Here is a 22390-nt window from a genome sequence, read left to right as displayed (position 1 = left end):
AGGTTCACAAACGGAGTTGTTTCTCTTTTTTTCCAGTTGATAAATACGGAAGCTGAAAAACCGCCATAATTACTTATTTCAAAAACGTAAAAGCAACACATTAGACCAAATATATTTACCGGTAGAAACTATATAAAGTACCTACTTACTATGCCTCCCCACGGGACAGAGTTAGACACCAGGGTCGTTTTTTAACGTGGAGAAAAGGTACAAAAATAAAAATTGTCTCAGTCGTGAAGGATTTCTCCTCCACCGAAAGAGAACAAGAAATAGAAGTGCAGCATCTGAGGAACAGATACTACACTTTGATCTTGAAATGCTGATATGTGTCTTATCTCCCCTTTGAATTTCTGACATGTGTTTGCTGTCAACAATCAAATTGGTCAATAAACTAGCCTTGGCCTTCGGGACAAGATCAAAGTGTAGTATCTGTTCTTCAGATACTGAACTTCAATTTTTTGTTCTCTGTCAGTGAAGAAGAAATCCTTCACGACTGAGACAATTTTTATTTTTGTTCCTTTTCTCCACGTTAAAAAACGACCCTGGTGTCTAACTCTGTCCCGTGGGGAGGCATTGTAAATAGGAACAATCAAATTGGTCAATCATTGGTCACGGTATTTGAAAAATGATCACATTTCACTCTCAGTTGTAATTAAGTTTACTTAAAAAAAAAAAAAAAAAACGCCAACAAATTTTCCATTTTTTATTTTCTTAAAGAATTACGTGAGGTTTTGATTTAAAATATTTTAATTCTTCTTTATGCAATGATTTTTCTTTTCAAAAATCTTTAAAAAAAAATTACATTTAATGAAATAGAAAAAAATCGATGTTGTGTCCAATTTTTACAGGACAATATTTTCAAAATATGAGGTTTAACCTAAAAAAAAAAAAAATCAACGTACTTTTTTTAAAAAGGTTTTAAACTTTTGACTTTACAGGTAAATTTGCACATAACTATTATTTTTTTTTGTTTTAAATTAGATTATTTTATTTATTGATCTTTTATCTTCAATTTGTGATATATAAACCTTAGGTGAGAAATTAATTATTTTCATTTTAATAGACATTTACAAATGTGTGGGGGTGGGGGGGATTAAAAAAAGTTTGTCTAGAATATTATATTCGGTTTATTAAAAAGAGCATAAAATTTCACATTAAACCTGAAAATATCTTAAAAATTGAACCAATAGAAAAAATTTGATAGATTTTTATATTGAAAAAATTAAAAATAAATTTAACTCGTAAAATTCAATTCATTTCATTATGTAAAAAAAAAATGCCTGCATGAACGCGCGCATGCACTTTGTAAACACTTTTTTTTTAAATAAAAAATAATATTTCGCTTATTTAAAAAAAAAATTAATAGTTTATTTTGGAAGTATATTCCATAAAGAAATTAAACAACCCACGTAAAAATATTACGAGTTTGGTATATTTTATTCGCAGTTTTGTGTTAAAAGTGTCAAAAATTCCCAAAAAATTCTGACACACCTAGTCATCTACATAACAAATTCTAAAAAAAAAAAAAAACCGTTTTGGGTGTTCATCGTGCAGCTGACTGCTTTGCAGAAATCCTTTGTAAGAATTTACAGATGGAAATTGAATTTAAATAGATACGGCCAAAACCGAAGGAGGAAGTAAATATTTTTTTAGGGAGTTTCCCTTCAAAAATCTAATAAAAAATCAAGTAATTATCCAATCAATACGAAATTTGCGCTGATGATTAAGTGAAGAATGAAATTTATAACGGTGTACATTTTTTTCATCGTCGATATATATATATATATATATATATATATATATATATATATATATATATATATATATATATATATATATATATATATATATATGTAATGAAAGGGTGACCAACGAGAACAGAATAAAGCAAAGAGTGGAGTAACTGCTCAAGTGGGCTTTATTGAACTAAATCCTCACATGAGGAGTCCATGAGAGAAGCGAGCGTACCACGAGGAAACTCTCAAAAAAGGAGGAATCAGGGTAAAGGTAGGGGGGCTGTACAGGAAGTAGGAAAGGGAGATAATCAATGGATGCTGATGGGAGAGTTCATCTGATTTCACCACATTCTCCGCCGCTCAGGGAAAGTCCAGGTCAGTCAGCTTCTCAGGGACCAGGTCGCTGCAGTAGTCTATTTCGGCTGAAATAGGAAACAAAGAGAAAAGATAAAAAGAGTTCAAGGTTGGTAATTTTCATCTAGGTACCGAGGTTTCCGACGAACTCTAGAGGAGCGTCGTGGATTGGTTGCATCATATAGGATCGGAGAGGGCCTCGAATTATCGTCTTGGAAGGTTGATTGAGGACAAGGAGGAGCGAGATTCTCTACGATAGAGTTAGCGGTGTCAGTAGATTTACTATAGAAAGGTGTTCAGGTTCCTCGAGTGTTGGGTTGGTCATTTGGCAGAGCACATGGTGGGTCAGCAATGGTGGAATCTAATTCCAGAAGTAGCTGGGAATGAATTGCTTCTTCTGCTAAGGGAGCAATATGACGGCGTACGGCGGACGACTTGCAAACACGTGCAAAATGCCCTTTTTTTTACAGTTCTTACAGACGGCATTTCACGCGGGACACTCAGATCTGTTGTGCTTCCCTCTTCCACAAAAGTAACAGCGTGCGATAGCGGCTACTATCCGTTCAGGTGTGGAGTGTGCGGTGACGTTTGTTTCCTCAGCTCGGGTAGATGCGCTTACGGCATTCGTTCGAGAATAGGACGCTAATTGTTTCTGAGCCGTTTCCATAATGAGTGCCTGGTTGTAAGCGGCTTTTAAGTCCAGCGACCCATTCTCTAAGAGTCTTTGTCGAATATAGTTCGATGAAATTTCATTTATAAATGCGTCTTGAACGTATTCATCTCTCGCTTGCGTCTCCGAGACGGCACGAAATTCACAATGCTTGGCAAGGGTTTTTAACGACTGTAAATATTGGTCGATGCTTTCGTCCGTTTGTTGACGGTGTGTGGCCAAAAGATGCCTACAAAAGATGCTATTTTTAGACTGCATAAAAATGGTGTCCAGTATGTCCATCGCGGAATTAAAACAGTCCACGTCAGAAATATTTTTGAAGATAGTTGGAGAGACAAGATTAACGAGGAGGCTGAATTTAAGCGTCAGTCAGAGGAGTTTGTTGAGTTTCACCGGCAGCGTCGAGAAAGATGGCAAACGATTTTTTCCAATGTGTCCAGATATCTGCGGCGTCGGGTTGGCTGGGATCTAGATGTAGCCGTTCTGGTTTTAAATATTTTTCCATAGTGAGGAGAGGATATAGTTCAATAAATTGTGATGAAAAGAGAGACCAACGAGAACAGAATAAGGCAAAGAGTGGAGTAACTGCTCAAGTGGGCTTTATTGAACTAAATCCTCACATGAGGAGTCCATGAGAGAAGCATGCGTACCATGAGGAGATTCTCGAAAAAGGAGGAATCAGGGTAAAGGTAGAGGGCTGTACAGGAAGTAGGAAAGGGAGATAATCAACGGATGCTGATGGGAGAGTTCGTCTGATTTCACCGCAAGATATATATATATATATATATATATATATATATATATATATATATATATATATATATATATATATATATACAGACATTAGTGTTTCATCCTTTGGGAATCATCAGTGCAGTGTCTCAACAGAAGACATCTCTGACTTCATTAGCAAAGACCTAATCAATTCGACCACTATTAAATGCGAAAAATACTGCTGAAGTTTAAACATTTATTTTTAAATGTTTTAACATCTGTCAGAGTGATCTAATTATTATATGATCATCTGTGAATACGAGCTAAATTAACCGACTTTATTTCAATTAAAAGTGCTCAACGATAATAAACATTTTTTATAGACCTGGCATAATTATTTACTATAATAATTATTAAATACCTACAGACAATAGTGTTTCATCCTTTCGGGAATCCTCAGTGTAGGGTGACACGATTAATACCAGTCGATAAATTCGAACCTTGCAAGAGAATACATTTCTAACTTTATTAGCAAGGACGTAATCCATTCAGCCACCATTAACTCTGAAAAAATACTGTTAAAATTTAATTTAAACATTTACTTTTTAAACGTTTATATATATATATATATATATATATATATATATATATAAAATAAAAATAAAATTAAGTGAAATTACGAATTTTTATATATATATATATATATATATATATATATATATATATATATATATATATAGCTGTAAGCAAAGGAAGATGAAGTTTTTGTACCCATGGTAAAAAGACGGAAAGAGGGACAACATCCAATGGAGGTTAAAAAGAAAAAAGAATTCAAATAAAATAAGGTTGTAGAGTCAGCCGACCGGGTTTTGTCCCTCAGTTTTTAAAGTCGAATCGAGGTTTTTCTTTGTATAGAGAAACGAATTCATATGGGGGAACGAATCAGATTAAAATCAAAATACAATCGGACAAAAAAAAAATTGGGGGAACGACTAAAACAAATTTATCGTTAAGATAATTATACAATGAAGAAGAAACGTTCTAAGAAATTTTACAATTAACCGTCGGAAACATTATCTTGCTCATGATGCTGATGTAATTCTCTACCTACATAAGAGCCAGGTATGTCCAAAGATGGAGTACTGTAACCACATCTGGACAGGAGCCGCTAGAAAGATTTTATCCTGCCTTGACAGTGTTAAAAATAGACGTTGTAGCCTAGTGGAGGGTGCCCTTCTCTTTCTTGCAACCTCTTTCTCATAGAAGAGACGTTGCGGGACTAATTTAGGGGCGATAAGTTAAGTTGGTTTTAAGTAGGCACCGCCAGAAATGGCCGAAAAATCAAGTTGTTGTTGAATAAACATGTTACATTGAATAAAAGCACGAAAAATATATCCAGTTTGGTAGAAAAGTAACTTATCTTGCCCTTGATAACATTTATTTGTTATATATTTGTTTTTTGACAACTTTTTCGAATCTATGTGCACAGTAATACAAACCCAAAATATTTATTCTTTTTGCTTGAAAATGTGGAAAAAAGTGGGAGTACAGTAGTACAGTACTGATACTGACAAAAAAAATAAATAAAAAAATAAATAAAAAATAAAATAAAATAATAAATAGGAAGTGCCTTACCCTAACTCTTCACTTAAATATATACCAAAAAACAGAAACTCAAATTAACAATCACGGAATATAATGAATATTTTTTCTTAGTAGAAATGTATGATTTTATGTAAACTAGACATCGCCAAAAATGGCCGAAAAATCAAGTTGCTGTTTTTTAAAACGAAATTACATTTATTAAAATCCATTATTTCGGAGTAACTTTTTTTTCAGAAAGATAAAACCCTGAATTTTATCATATAGGAAACAGAATAAATGTAAAACTTTTTCTTTTATTTTTAATTAAATTTTAAATGATAAATTTTCCCAAAAAGTTAACAATTGACATCTTTTGTCTTGCACAAAAAACGTATATAAATATTAAAAAAAAAGAAAAGAAAGGTTTTGAAATAATTAATTTATTTATTTGTTGTCAACTAAGATTATGGATGATTTTCTATGAGAATATGCAAAAATATTATAATATAAGTACCTGGATTTCAAATAATTCCACTTATTCATATAGGCAACCAGTTACTTCGCGTCGATCTAGAGTCTAGATCGACAATGTTTACGTTTGTATTTGATAAAAAGCAAACTATGGAAGACCAAACAGGCAAAAAAAACTTATTTTTCAGTGACGAAAATTTCAATGTGATATTAACGCTGAGGTTGGCCAGTACCAGATGGGTGACCATTTGTATGAGTTTGGTTTTTAATGTGTATGTGCGTGGAGACCAGGCTCCCCAAAATGGGGGATGGGGCAATTTAAAGCAGAATAAAAAAAAAATTATTTCAGCGCGTTTGGTCCACCGTAGTCGAAAGGCGGCAAACGTTTTCAAACGGGATCGAAAAAATGATGCCATTTTTAACACAAATGGCACAATATTTATCGAATTTTTTTTTTGTATCGATTCTTCAAAGCATGCCCTGTTTAATAATGGTCATGCATTATTCGGCTCGCTAAAAAAATTGTTAATTTATTTATCAAAAATTTTAAAATGGCATTTTTCGTATAAATATTAAAATTTTTTGTTTGTTTTGTTTTGCTTAACTTAAATTAATTATTTTACTTAACATATTCACCGAATTTCACACTTCAAAACTCAAAAGCGTGATAATTAAGCACAATCGAATTCTGATATTCAGACGTCAAAATAAGGTATGCAAACAATTTTTTTTTAAATCTATAATTCTGTCCCTTACAACAACACAATATGTTGTGTTCAGTTTCAGATGATTATTTTAAGCATATTTGCACCCCCTCAAAACAAGGGAGGTTGTAAGCAAATATATATATATATATATATATATATATATATATATATATATATGAATCGTTTATGCAAAATAATACACTGTTATAAAGTTCATTCTTCTCTTAATAATCGCTGAAAATTTCGTATTGATCGGATAATTACCTGATTTTTGGTAGATTTTTAAAAAGACGGCCCGTCAAAAAGTACTTTCCTGCCCCCCCCCCCCAGTTTTGCCGGTGCCTGGTTTTAAGTGAATTTGTTGCTGCGGACTTTCTTTTTGCCTTCTCAATTTCAAGTTATTTTTTTTAATTGACGCGAACACTAGAATATTTCAATTAAAAGTCAAATATGAACATTTGAAATTATAAAGGAATAAAAGGCGAATCAAATGAGGTATAGTTTGTTTAAACAGTTACATTGCATTTAACTTAAATTTGCAGTTTTTAAAAAATTACAAGCGCGGACTTTCTTTTTGTCGCCTGTGTATAATTATTTATCATAATAATCTTTAAATCGCTTATCAAGAAAATTAAATCCTTATAATGTTGATGATTCAATTAATAGGTACGAGCAAAAACATGTTTTATAACTTTTTTTTTCTTTTTGGAAATTAACTTTAGTCTTTAATCTTTCAAATTCAATCGGAAACCTACAAACAATATGAATCTGCCTCAAAATAAATGTGATATTCGTTTTCAGCATACCGTTCAGCGTTTTAAAGACGAGTGTTAAGGTGAAAAGAAAGAAAAAAATTACGAAAAAAATGTTTTCTTCAAACAAATTCAACAAAAATCGAAAATTGAAATATTGAATTTCAAGTCATCACGTACATCAAATCCGTTGCTAGGGATGCTGGGAAAATGGTGCAATTGTTCTACTGCTCCAGTAGATATTTCACTGCACATGCAATTCTGTATAAGGGGCTAAGAACGTCCAAGGATGGAGTACTGTTGTCACATTTGGGCAGGAGCTGCTAGAAGCAGCTTATCCTGCTTTGATAGAGTTCAAAATAGACTTTGTAGCCTCGTGGGAGATACATTTTCTCTTCCCTGCACCCTCTCTCCCAGAGAAGAAACGTCGCGAGTCTGTCTCTGCTTTATTTTTATTTTCATGGTAAGTGCTCGTTTGAGCTCCAATCTATGGCCCCCCTGTCTTACTTTCACGAAAACCCCTCGTCTAGCTGAAACTACTATGAATAATTTTCTCCACTCTTTATCTGTGCCTAAACCTAAACGTAGATTGCATGAACAAAGTTTCGTTCTTAGAACTGCACGCCTGCGGAACTCTGTTCCATTTGCTTGCATTTCAACTGACTACAATATGGTTGTCTTCAAGTCCAATGTGAACAAGTTCTTGACGAGTCATCCCTTTAAGTAATCCAATTTACCAAATTTTCACTACTAACGATGACTACGACATGTTTTCTTTGACCACTGTACTGTACTCTCATTTGAGTGGCTTCTGGACCTTGATAAGTGGTTACTCCTCTGTAAAAAACAAAACAAAATTGAAATTTATATAATAAAAATATGTTTATTGTTTATGAAACAAGTATCAGGGAACATAACTTGAATTTAACCATAAATTTATATGTGAAGTGAAGAAGGAACTTTATAAAAAGTGTAGGGGTTTTTTTTTCATATTTGATAAATATATATTTATACTTTTTTGCATACGGAACGCCCTGCTTCATTTTTTCTCGGTTTTAGTCTTAAAATAAAAAGCCCAATCTGGCCATATTAGTCCTGTATGGGGGAAGACGAGAAAGAATGTAGAAAAACAAACAAACAAACAAACAAAAACAGCATAATTTCAACTTTGGAATGTGTTTAATTTTCCATCTATTGTGTTTTGAGTTGTGAAATTCGTTTAATATGTTATAAATAATGATTATCTTTCAGATTAGCATAAGAAAAAATATTTAAATTATTTTTACAAAAACACATCTTAAATGAAAAAAATAACAAATTTTATAGATTTTGTTTTGTAGATACATGCAAAATAAATAATGATTATCTTTCAGATTAGCATAAGAAAAAATATTTTGATTATTTTTACGAAACGCCCACTTTAAAATAAAAAAATAAATAAATTTTATAATTTTTCTTTTGGTAGATACATTCAAAATAAATAATTAATATCTCTCAGATTAGCATGAGAAAAATATTTTATTATTTTTACGAAAAATCCATCTTAAAATTAAAAACAATAACTTTTGTGCCAGTTGACATGGTTAAGATTCGGATTAAAAATTGTTATAAAAATAAATACAATTTAGGCGCTCAGTATGACTATGATTATGTTGGCGCGTGAAAAATAAAAAATAACTCCCACGCAAATTCCGGCGTGGCCTTATATATTAAATCGACTCAAAACGAGCGGACGTTGTACAGAGCACCCCACGTGATGTTTCCGTCCAATGGGATTTCTCCAAGGACATTTTTCTAAACTTTTCTTCTTAAGCTCGCTGGGAGCCGGTCCAAATAGTATTTAAGCACACACAAACATCAAATCTCTCTCTCAACTGCATTCTCATTCAGACGATCCACGCGTGTTACTATCACTCTTCCATTTTCACCGCTCCGCGCGCTTCATACAATTTCACAGGCGAACATTACCTATTGCCTCTCTTAACATGTTTTAACATATGAACAGTTCAACAAAAAAGACATTCTCCTTTTTTTTATACGAACACTTAAAAAGGACTTCTGAACGCATTATAAAGAGAATTATATTTTATTTGTTAATGGTTGGTTTCTGTGAATAAACCTCCGTTTGTTTTGCATGTAAGTCTTCTTCTTTTTATTTTTATTTATTTTTGGAGGAAGTTAGTTCCCTAAAAGGCCTGACGACCTCCACACTTTTGTAATTTTCCTTTGGGAGATACATTCAAAATAAATAATTATTATCTTTCAGATTATTATAATAAAAAGTATTTTTTTATTATTTTTACGAAAACTCCACATTAAAATTTAAAAAATAATAAATAAAATAATAAATCTTATAAATTTTCTTTTGGAAGAAACATGCAAAATAAATAATTATTATTTTTCAGATTATTATAATAAAAAGTATTTTTTTAATTATTTTTACGAAAACTCCACATTAAAATTTAAAAAAACATAAATAAAATAATAAATCTTATAAATTTTCTTTTGGAAGAAACATGCAAAATAAATAATTATTATTTTTCAGATTATTATAATAAAAAGTATTTTTTTAATTATTTTTACGAAAACTCCACATTAAAATTTAAAAAATAATAAATAAAATAATAAATCTTATAAATTTTCTTTTGGAAGAAACATGCAAAATAAATAATTATTATTTTTCAGATTATTATAATAAAAAGTATTTTTTTAATTATTTTTACGAAAACTCCACATTAAAATTTAAAAAATAATAAATAAAATAATAAATCTTATAAATTTTCTTTTGGAAGAAACATGCAAAATAAATAATTATTATTTTTCAGATTATTATAATAAAAAGTATTTTTTTAATTATTTTTACGAAAACTCCACATTAAAATTTAAAAAATAATAAATAAAATAATAAATCTTATAAATTTTCTTTTGGAAGAAACATGCAAAATAAATAATTATTATCTTTCAGATTATTATAATAAAAAGTATTTTTTTATTATTTTTACGAAAACTCCACATTAAAATTTAAAAAATAATAAATAAAATAATAAATCTTATAAATTTTCTTTTGGTAGAAACATGCAAAATAAATAATTATTATTTTTCAGATTATTATAATAAAAAGTATTTTTTAAATTATTTTTACGAAAACTCCACATTAAAATTTAAAAAATAATAAATAAAATAATAAATCTTATAAATTTTCTTTTGGAAGAAACATGCAAAATAAATAATTATTATCTTTCAGATTATTATAATAAAAAGTATTTTTTTATTATTTTTACGAAAACTCCACATTAAAATTTAAAAAATAATAAATAAAATAATAAATCTTATAAATTTTCTTTTGGTAGAAACATGCAAAATAAATAATTATTATTTTTCAGATTAGCATGAGAGAAACTATTTTTATTTTGTTTCACGAAAAAACCCACATTAAAATTTTAAAAATTTTTTAAAATAATTTTCGTTTTATACATATATAATAAAATAATAATAATATACATGAAAAAAAAAATAATTATGATTTTTCAGATTATCATAAAAAGATATTCTACGAAAAACCTACCTTAAAATTAAAAACATAATAAATTTTATAATTTTTATTTGGTAGAAGGATGCAAAATAATAATTATTATCTTTAAGATTTACATATTTTGATTATTTTTACGAAAAACACATCTTAAATTTAAAAAAAAACACATCTTCAATTTAAAAAAAATAATAAACTTTATAATTTTCTAATAATTTTTTTTTTCATTGCAGACTATTCAGTGCACCACTGCACCAACCACTGCACCACGGGATCTGAAGAAAGGTCACGGTTGAATTTGTTGGTCTTGTAAATTCATGTTTATTATCTGATCTTCCATGTTCGGGTCCGTTCCAAATGGTATATATATATATTATTTAAGTAATCGTTGTTGTTTCACGACGTTTTGGCCACCTATTTGTCTGGCCTTACCAAAGAGTAGCTGCTGGGTCGGAGGAGGCTCTTCTAATGTCCAAAATGAACGATAGTTTGTTGAATATTTATATTAATAGACGAAGATTCATTCGTTATAAATGAAAATATCGAAAAAAAAAAAAAAAGAAAAAAAAAAGGTTATATTGAACGTATCCGTTTTGGACTGAAAATTTCCGAAAAAAATTTCATTTAATATGATTGAGTAGTTTTTTTTTGTTTTGTTTTTTGTTTTGTTTTTTTTACAGCGGAAAAAAAAACGTTTTTATGAGAGCGTGTTGAAGTCAGCCATTATTTTTAAGTACACGCCACGGGGAGATAACTCCGTGTAAAGCTCCGACACTCCCTCCCCATCTTTAATACTAGCTTTTCTTCATAAAAATCGAACCTTTTGCTCGGTATCATAACGAATTGTTTTTTCGTTGTAAAAAAAACAAACAAAAAAATAACAAAAAAAAATACTTGATGAAATTAAGTAAAAAATTTTTTTCGCAGAACTTCGTTCCATAACGGATAAGTACAATATAACTTTTTTTCGATATTTTAATTTTTTTATGTCTTGATTAAACTGTACAAGTATAATTTTAGATGTAAATATTTTTATATATAAATTTTATATTCTAATATTTTCCTTGCTTGAATGAACCTGTAACTTTCAGCTTAACATAATTTTAACATTATTTTTCTTAAACATTTCAAATTCTGTTAAAAATAATAGAAATAAAACATTATTTGCTTTTAATATGATAATTTCATATCGCCTTGGATTCTATGAAAGAAAGAAACTTATTTTGAGGACAAAATTACCTCCCTTGATTGACGCTCTTTTTTATTTTTTTTTATTTTTTATTTTTTATTTTTTATTTAGTTCTTTAGTTTTCGACGACATGACTTGTTTGAAAGAAACTGGTTAAGAAAAAACATTTTTTTATTTTACATATCGAAATTTTTTTTTCTTTTAATCAAATAGAAAACAGAAAGAAGAAATTGGATAAAAAAGTAAGTAATTTTATGACTTTTATTCCTAATGTAAAAAGAATTGATCATACATTTATCGAAAATATCACGGTATTTTGAATTTGAATATTTTATTTTATAATCTGAAAATTATATAAATTATTTGGTAATCGTGAAGAAAGAGAGAGCCTGTTTCCTCCGTTTGACTATAGGTGGCGTTACTGTCTGTCCACCCAGTTACGGAAGCACAAAATGTATATAATGCCACCTTTGAAATAAAAATAAATGTTTTTGTTATATTTTCATTTTAAACATGTTTTTTTTTTTTTTTTGCAAACATATTTACGTTTTCTTTTGTTTTTTTTTTTTGTTTTTTTTTGCAAACATATTTAAGTTTTATTTTTCCAAACATTTACGTTTTGTTGCTGGTTTATTTTCAAACATTTACGTTTGTTTTTATGTTTTTTATTTTTGCAAGCATAAACTATGTGTTTTTGCTATATTTTTCTTTTAAACATATTTATGGGTACAACCGTTTTTCCGTGAGTATTTTTTACGCTCTTATAATAAAAAAAAATCAACGTTTTTTCTTTTATCTTTTTTTTTTATGGACCCCCCCCCACATTTTTTCTTAATTTTTCTGCACTTATTTTACCTTTTCCGCGAGTATTTATATATATATTTGAAAAAGGATATTGTAAAACCTTATTGAAACTACTATTAAAAAATAGCGCGGTACAATAAGTGCATAAGCAAACTTTTCAAAAAGAAAAATATTTCAAAAATATTTAGTTTGTGCTTGCAAAAAAAACAAAACAAAAAAAAACGTAAAAACAAACAAAAACGTAAATGTTTGAAAATAAACTTAAATATGTTTGCAAAAAGAAAAAAAAACGTAAATATGGTTGAAAAAAAAAAAACTTAAATACGTTTGCAAAAAACAAAAACAAAAAAAAAACAAAGAAAAACATGTTTAAAATTAAAATATAACAAAAACATTTATTTCTATTTCAAAGGTGTCATTATATACATTTTGTGCTTCCATAACTGGATGGACAGACAGTAACGCCACCTATAGTCAAACCTGGGAAACAGGCTCCCTCTTTCTTCACGATTACCAATTATTTTATAAAAAGTATGTTTGATTGGAGATTAGACATTTTTTTACGAGGTTCAAATTAAAAAAAAAAGAAAGTGCTAATGCAGAGTGACTGATCCGGCCGCGCTATTTTTAAAATCGTATTTCCAAGTTTAATTAAAGTTTTATTATATGTTTTTTTTATTCAATTATAAGGTTAACGTACGGAATAGCTACAAAACACCCTCCCCATGTTAAGAATGGCTTTTAAAATAATAACGTTATTATTTAGGCACGTTGGCACGGATCACTCATTTGAACAAATTCTAGAACAGAGGTAAACAAAAGCGTCGGTATTCTTTTGTTATGGTTGTCTATGCTGCTATTAAATCACACAACTTTTTTTCTTTGAATGTATGGTGGACCAGTAGTGTAATAAATCCGGACTGTCCAAAAAATCCGGTTTCGAAATTCGAGCTTTAATTTTTGGAATATATCAATATTTATTTTTAGGAAACCTTTCAACTCTAAATAAAAAGTAGATTCTCTAATAAATTTACGACCGTTTTTTATTTTAATATATTTTTTGTGTTTATCGTTGACTTAATACAGATGTGTGATCATTCACAAGCATTAATATTTTGTTTTGTTTTTATCAATAAAAATTTGTTACAAATTGAATTAGAATATTTTATTTTAGAATCTAAAAATAACATTTTATTATATAAATGTGTTATGGCTTGTCTTTTATGCTACTAAGCCTCCCATCTTTTTCTTCGAATGTATCGTGGAAAAATAGAGTAATACATTCGGTTTTGAAATTTGAACCTTTATTTTTGCAATATATTAATGTATGGCATACTCACGTTGACACACTGGTTCCTACTGGATCACTAAAGATAAGTAATGTTTAACCTAGGCAGGCACCGCCAAAAATGGCCGCAAAATCAAGTTTTTATTGTTTCTTAAAACGAAATTACATTTATTAAAATCCATTATTTCTGAGTAACTTTTTTCCCCCAAAAAGATAAAACCCTGAATTTTATCATAGAGAAAGCAGAATAATGTAAAACTTTTTCTACTATTTTTAATTAAATCTAAAATGTTAAATTTTCCCCAAAAGTTAACAATTGACGTTTTTTGTTTTGCACAAAAAACGTATATAAATAGTTAAGAAAAGAAGGAGTTTGATATAATTAATTTATTTATTTGTTGTCTAACTAAGATTTAGGGTGATTTTTTATGAGAATATGTAAAAATATTAGGATATAAGTACCTGGATTTCAAATAATTCCACTTATTCATATAGGCAACCAGTTACTTCACGACGATTTAGACAATGTTTACATTTGTACTTGATAAAAAGCAAACTATGGAAGACCAAACAGGCAAAAAAAACTTATTTTTCAGTGAAGAAAATTTCAATGTTTTATTTACGCTAAGGTTGGCCAGTACCAGATGAGTGATCATTTGTATGAGTTTGGTTTTTAATGTGTATGTGTGTGGGGGCCAGGCTCCCCAAAATTGGGGGGGGGATTCAAAGCAGAATAAAAAAAAATTATTTCAGCGCGTTTGGTCCATCATAGTCGAAAGGCTGCAAACGTTTTCAAACAGGATCGAAAAAATGATGCTATTTTTAACACAAATGGCACAATATTTATCGAATTTTTTTGTATCGATTCTTCAAAGCATGCCCTGTTTAATAATGGCCATGCATTATTCGGCTCGCTAAAAAGAAATTGTTCATTTATTTATCAAAGATTTTAAAATGGCGTTTTTCGTATAAATATTAAAAAAAAGTTTTTGTTTTGCTTAACTTAAATTAATTATTTTACTTAACATATTCACCGAATTTCACACTTCAAAACGCAAAAGCATGATAATTAAGCACAATCGAAGTTTTGATATTCAAACATCAAAATAAGGTATGCAAACATTTTTTTTAATCTATAATCCCGTCCCTTACAGCAACAACATATGTTTTGTTCAGTTTCAGATGATTATTTTAAGCATATTTGGAACCCCCTTAAAACAAGGGGGAGTTTAGTAAGCAAAAAAAAAATATATATATATAAATATTGTTTATGAAAAATAAGTACACTATTATAAAGTTCATTCTTTTCTTAATAATAGCTGAAAATTTCATATTGATTTGATAATTACCTGATTTTTGGTAGATTTTTAAAAAGACAGTCCGTCAAAAAGTACTTACCTGCCCCCCTCCAGTTTTGACGGTGCCTAGTTTAACCTTTAAGGTTTTGTATGTGCTCGCCGCCTATCTCTGCATAGTTTCCAGTTGTCCTAGACTGCTCCTTGCCACTGAACTCAAACATTGTCGATTCAGGAGAGGTGTGGTTGGGATTGTGGAACTCTTGCCTCATAATTACACATGCAGCTGCCCCTACAGGGGGTATCCTTTGTCTTTCAAGATTGAATGGAGGCATCGGATCTTAATATTTATTTTCATATTAATAGTTAGATTCATTTGTTATAAAAGTCTTCCTCGCTAGTAGAGAGTTACTATCATTTTGTTACTTGTAGTTAAGAAACCTGAGAAGATGGTTACAAAGGAATTATTCGCAATATTCCTCCATACCAGCTACGCACAGTGAAAGTATTTTGTTTGAAAACAATTTGCAAAAAAATTACACAACGTTCAAGGAAGCCAATAGTAATTTAGACCTTACATTTCCATATACATCTTGATCTACGATGAATTGTTTTAGAGGATTTCGCCAGCTCACTTGATAGCGACTTCTCTGAGGATGATTCTGCAAGGGTTCGTTTAATGGCCAACATTTTATTGTGAAGTTTCCAAAAGAGTTACAAGGAGAGTTAATTCAATTATGTAGAACAAGAATTCTGTCTGTCTGTCGTGTTGCGAAACACCAGTGAGGCAATTAAGCATTTGTTAATTCCCAGCGGCAAATTGTTTGCTCCTTCTCCTGGGATACATCTAAGCAGTCCATGGGTAATCGTTTTGAGATCTACAGAAGCCTCTACAATCCGAGATTCCTCTTTTCAAATAATCTCAAATTTCTAAAGTCCCTCTGGATACTCTAGTAAATTACCTATGGTTTTGGTGAATTGCCTGCTAGCAGTGGTAGCACTTACTTGTCTGGTGATATCTTGCACTGTTTGGGTTCTTATGGTTTAGATTGTGATTTGAAATTGACTGCCTTACTTGGAGAATGTGAGAGGATGTTCAAGGAGGTGGTACTAGACGTTGATTTGGGGTCTTACCTGCTGCTAGTTGCAGACTGGTTGGATCTTTTTTTAAATTTGAGAAATTAGTACCTGTGGTTGGAATAGTTCAAACGGACTGGATGTACTCTGGCTGGACAATTTGAGTCGAGCACAGATTTGTTTTTTATAGAATTATGAGACTTGATCTAGTGCAAAATTTAGGTCCCTTACAGTTTGTGCTTTTTTGCAAGGTTGAGATTTCTTTGTCCCTGCTGGTCTCATCACCTTTGGTGAGGTACACTCTTTTTTTCTACACAAAGATTTAAGTAAATGAGCTTTGATGTATGTCCCAAAAGAAATAAAATAGAAAATGAGACAAAGCTCTAGTTAGTAGTTGGTTTGATTTATTGCATATTTTTATGTATAATTTTATTGTTTTTTGTTTACAGGTAAGAGTTACAGTGGACAATAAACTCATATAATAAAAATGAAAGACTATTTTATTCTTCTGAACTGATATTATCACTGATTTCCCATTAAAGAACAAAGATGAATTAATTTGCAGAAATAAAACAGAAACTGGAGAACATATGTTAATGAACACACATTGGAGAAAAGTAACTTGTCAGAAAATGTGTTGCATTTTGATACAAAAATACGTTTGGAGACGTTGAAAACAAATGTTATTCTTGAATAAATTTTAGCTTAATATTTTCAGTAAGAAGTTAAAAGCGATAAACACTCTGAGAAATGTTTACAAATGTTGTTTTGCTATAAAAATATAATATTGGAGGAGCATCTTCAAGCAATTCTAAATCATCACAAACTAGAAAAAACATATTTGTGAAGTGTGGGTTAAAGCATTTTCAACCAATTCTCAGGTTAGATGATGCATACGCGTATAAAAACCTCAATTATCCTTTATTTTAATGAAGTGTTTGGGAGGGCAAGTTCAAGGAGTTTAAGTTAAAAGACTAACACGCTGACATATAACACATGTAAAGTGTGTGGTATGACATCTTATAATTTCTCTGAAGCTAAGTTGCACCAGCAAGTTTTTTTTTGTGAAGTGTGGCAAAGCATTTGCAAACAATCATGATGTACCATCACACGTGTGAACGCACTGGAGAGAAAACTTCTTGTGAAGTGTGTGGTAAAGAATTTGCACATCAAAATAATGTACAAGACACATGCAAACACATTGGAGAGAAACCTTATTCTTGTAAAGTGTGTGGTAAAGCATTCGCACGTAAATATAACATACTGGTACACATGCGAACACACACTGGAGAGAAACCTTTTTCTTGTAAAGTGTGCGGTAAAGCATTTGCACATAAAAACCATGTAAAATCACACATGCAAACACACACTGGAGAGAAACCTTTTTCTTGTAAAGTGTGTGGTAAAGCATTCGCACGTAAATATAACATACTGGAACACATGCGAACACACACTGGAGATAAACCTTTTTCTTGTAAAGTGTGTGGTAAAGCATTTGCACATCAAAATCATGTAACGAGACACATGGAAACACACACTGGAGAGAAACCTTTTTCTTGTAAAGTGTGCGGTAAAGCATTTGCACATCAAAATTATGTAAAATCACACATGCACACACACACTGGAGAGAAACCTTTTTCTTGTGAAATTTGTGGTAAAGCATTTGCATATCAAAATTATGTAAAATTACACATGCAAACACACACTGGAGAGAAACCTTTTTCTTGTGAAGTGTGTGGTAAAGCATTTTCACATCAGAATCATGTAAAATTACACATGCGAACACACACTGGAGAGAAACCTTTTTCTTGTGAAGTGTGTGGTAAAGCATTTGCACGTAAAAATCATGTACTGGTACACATGCGAACACACACTGGAGAGAAACCTTATTCTTGTAAAGTTTGTGGCAAAGCATTTGCACATCAAAATTATGTAACAATACACATGCGAACACACACTGGATAGAAACCTTATTCTTGTGAAGTATGTGCTAAACATTTTGCATATCAAAATCTTGCAAAGGAACAAATGCAAACACACGCTGGAGAGAAACATCCAGTGTAGCAGCAAGTCCTGCGAACATCAACCTGAAAGAAAAGTTGGAAATTACTTATATACTATACATTACGACCATGTAATCCCTACAGCCACCTACCTTGAAAATGCTGCTGTGAAACCTGACATTATTATATGGAATAAGTCAGAGAGTTGCAACCTTGATTGAAGTGAGTGTCCCTAATGATGGAGGTCTTAACAGAGCTGAAAGGGAGAAACAGATCAAATACCAAGGTCTCATGTATGATATGAAAAGAAACTGGAATTTTAAGGAGATATAAATCATACCAGTTATCATAGGTGCCACAGGGCTTATGAAGAAGAACCTGAAGTCCTACCTAACTAATATTCCTGGTGAACCAAGTGCAAAAGAGATCCAGATAATTGCACTTAAGGGAACAGGAAGGATACTAAAAAGAGCTCTCAGTTGGTTTCAATAAAAAGCAGGGCAATGTTGGCAGTTTGTTTGGTTGCCCCATACTTAGCATTACAAACTTCAAAGGAAGAAATTTAAAAAAAAGAGAAACCTTGTGAAGTACTGTAAAGTATTTGCACATCAGACTAATGCAATGGTACATATGCGAACACATGTTGGAGAGAAACATTATTCTTGTGAAGAATGTTGTAAAGCATTTGCACAGAAAAATAATGTAACGTGACACATGCAAACACACACTGGGGAGAGAATTTGACCCTAATTTTGACCCTTCGACATTTATTGTTTTGAGCTCAAATCAAATTACAATGTTTGAGCCATATTTAGGTAACCTACCTGTAAAATTTCAAGTGTTTAGGTCCGAAATTGGCGGAGGAGTTGGGTAGAGTCTGTAAAGGTCAACTTTTTTAACCTTGACCTCTTGGCAGCGGAACGTTTGCCCAAAAACTGATTAAAAAGCCTGCTGTATGTGTGAGTACCCTTTTATGTAAAATTACAAATGTTTAGACGAAAAATTGCTTAATAGTTTGCAAGAGATTGCAAATATAAAATAGTTAAATCTTTTGAACTTTGATCCTTTGGCAGCCAAATTTTTGGCCAAAAATCAGTTATAAAATTTTCCCTATGTCTGAATACACTTTATGTAAAATTTTAAATGTTAAGACCAAAAATTAGCTGAGTAATTTGGAAGAGCCCACAGAGGTCATTTTTTTTTTAACTTTGACCCAAATTTTGACCTGTTAGCCCATATTGTTTTGGGCTCAAATTGAATTATAAAATTTGATCCTTGTCCAAAGAACCTATATCTTAAATTTCAAGTGTTTAGACCCAAAATTGGCGAAGGAGTTTGGTAAAGTTTTTAAAAGTACAAATCGTTGAACTTTGACCCCTTGACAGTTCAGTTTCCGGCTGGAAATCGATCAAAAACATTTTTCCAAATCTCAATACCCCTCATGTCAAATCTCGAGTCTGTAGACCGGAAAATGATACAGTTATTGTCTAGGGAAATGTAAACACACAGACAGACACACAAACATTTTCATTTTTATACATATATATATATATATTATTCTAAATTATTTTTTTATATATTCCTTCCTCACATTTTTCCTAAATATTTGTATATTTCTCTCTATTTTCTTCTTTGTTTTTGATTGAAAATCTACAATATATACGCATTATATATATATATATATATATATATATATATATATATATATATATATATATAATATTTTTATGCCAGTTTTTATGCATATATAACCGTGCTCTTATATTATGATGAAAAGAATTAAGTTTTGTTATACCATGGTTTAAATAATTTTCATTTTATTTCATAACACACATTCAAACGGTATTTATATACATATATACGTGCATATTTGCAGAACCATTATTTTTATGCCTTTTTATTTATATTTGTTTGTTAGTTAGTTTTCTCCCTTTAAATGCGCAAAAAGAACAATTAAAGAATAAACAAAATTCAGTTGAACTCTCTATAAAATTTGCATATGAATCCGAACAAGACAACTCCCTACCCTTTCTAGACGTATTCACCATAAGATGAGAATATGATCTTATGTTCAAAATACACAGAAAAGCTACACATAAGAACAATTACTTACATTACTACTCGCACCACAATGATAAATAAAAACTGGTATTTTCATTGTCTTTTTATTATGTGCCTTTAGAGTATATAGTTCCCAATACTTTGATGATGGAATTCAACATATCACAAACGCACTAAAAACATTACTTATTTCATTTCTAATGTGAAGAAAAATTCACAAAAATATATTCTTACATAAGCCAATAGAAACATGAAACAACAGACACATCCCTGTAACACGCTCTCTGGTTAAGTTATGTAAGGACCCCTGATCTTCGAAAAAATCGGCTTGTGTCATCTCGTTCTTCTAGAGGCAGTCACATTGAATCTGATATGCTGAAAATGAATAACAAAACACGCAGGCAAGAAAGACAACAGACGCTTGAATTCTATTCTAATTTCATAACTATATTACAGATTTTGTACAAATATACTGTTCCGTTCATAGTAAGTTTTAAAAGTCTCAAATCTCTTTTCTCTTCAGAGGTAACACTCAGACAGTTAAGAGGAGGGGGTGTTCGTCACGTCTTCAGGGAATGGCGAATCACCACACAAGCTGTGCCCCTTGGAACCAAACAGGAATCTGCTAATCTTCGAGCGGATTAACATTATATAGTTGGCTGTATGTTCAGGGTGGAAAATTCCCCAAACCAATCAAATTATGACATACTTTAAGGAAACCCCCAGATACTGGGTGTGCAATTCAGCCATGTCGCTAGCTTGCAATCTGGGATCAAAATAAACATTTAATTCCCATGACCTCAGTGGTCAAGCCTCGTCATTCACACAGCTATAGTCTGAAGGATCCCCTAGGTTGACAAGTACAGTCGATTATTCTAACATTCTCACATTTCCTGTTGTCCACCTCTCAAACAATAATATATCTCCGATTTTTAAACAATAAAGCAAAATATATATATATTTCAATTCAAGTCTTTGAATATCCGCCGTTGCCCAGGATCCATTAAATAATCTTAGCATAGTTATCCGGCTCTTCTCGGACCCTTGGAAGTCTGATCCCCCCGAATGGGGAGCAAAACACTCCCTTAGTTTAATCAGGTCACATCCCTACTAAATAGATATCTTTTCATACCAACCCATATCTTGATGATTAAATTCAACATATCACAAATGCACTAAAAACATTACAACATCCGACTTATTTCATTTCTAATGCGAAGAAAAAAGCAATATATATTTTAACAAAACAGGGATATCCAACATGCATTCATCTCTAAAAAAATATCGTAAGGTTATATCTTGTCTTTCTATGTATTTACGACATATTTTACTTTTTCCCTCTTATTACTCTGAGTGATTTGCCCTTGTACTGACTTCCTTTTGTCATCTATGTATTTGAAGATTTTTCGTATCTTCCAATCTATCTGCATTTTTAACGTATTGTGTTGAGATTTTTTTTATGCAGGTGCACCTAGTCCTTTTCCTTGTAAGTAACTTGCTTGCGAAAAAAGTTCTGGACAAAAAAAACAAAAAGAAACATGTTATCTTCTGGCTTACCCTATCCAAAAACTTCTCAAAATACCCATCTACGTAATTTTCTCTTGTCCCCTCTCTAATATTCTAAATTATTTTTAGGCTAACCATTCGTCTAAATTATTGTTTTATTTTTTAACGGGTTTTTTGTTTTAATTTTTATCTACTTAAGTATAGCTTGAATTCCTGATGACAAAATTTACAATACATTTATACAGGCAAATTAATTTTTTTCAACAAGTTTTGTCCCAACATGCCGACAATTTTCTCCAAAAAATACACCAAATTAACTTTCACCAAATTAACAATTTATCTCAATTCAAAATATGTTCTTCTATACATCAAAAGTTAAAAATTAATTTTCAATTTTTTTCTGAATAACGAAAGCAACAACAATAAAAGTTTTGCTACACACTGGAACACAAATTTTTTACATCATCAGGTGACATCCATTTAAACTCAACATTCAATATTGTCGAAAAAAATAATTTTAAAAAACTGAAAGGGTTAACGACCGTTCTAGCCAAGGGAGGAACAAGTGCACTTATCTTACTTTGTGAAAGAATTGCCCCTTCCGCGACACACAGTCAGTTAATAAATTGTATCAATGCCCAACTAGGGAG

General features: G+C 30.8%; 2 protein-coding genes across 3 annotated transcripts in view; both read right to left on the bottom strand.

Moving 5' to 3' along the window:
- The window catches only part of LOC145269807 (uncharacterized), a 67330-nt gene that overhangs the window by 23051 nt on the left and 21889 nt on the right, over nucleotides 1-22390 (bottom strand). The gene's annotated exons all lie outside the window — the stretch shown is intronic.
- Nucleotides 2578-3042, bottom strand: LOC145269213 (uncharacterized). The gene has a single exon (XM_080124831.1). The coding sequence runs from the start codon at nucleotides 3040-3042 to the stop codon at nucleotides 2578-2580; it is 465 nt and encodes a 154-aa protein (XP_079980957.1).

Source organism: Euprymna scolopes, chromosome 45 (genome assembly GCF_053919585.1).
Source record: "Euprymna scolopes isolate OS-2025 chromosome 45, ASM5391958v1, whole genome shotgun sequence".
Taxonomy (NCBI): Eukaryota; Metazoa; Mollusca; class Cephalopoda; order Sepiida; family Sepiolidae; genus Euprymna; species Euprymna scolopes.
The sequence above is the reverse complement of the archived record's forward strand: the minus strand, read 5'-3'. Positions and strand labels throughout refer to the sequence as shown.

Excerpts from the sequence above, each read along its gene's own strand:
- LOC145269213 (XM_080124831.1), bottom strand. The coding sequence starts at position 3,042 with ATGGACATACTGGACACCATTTTTATGCAGTCTAAAAATAGCATCTTT.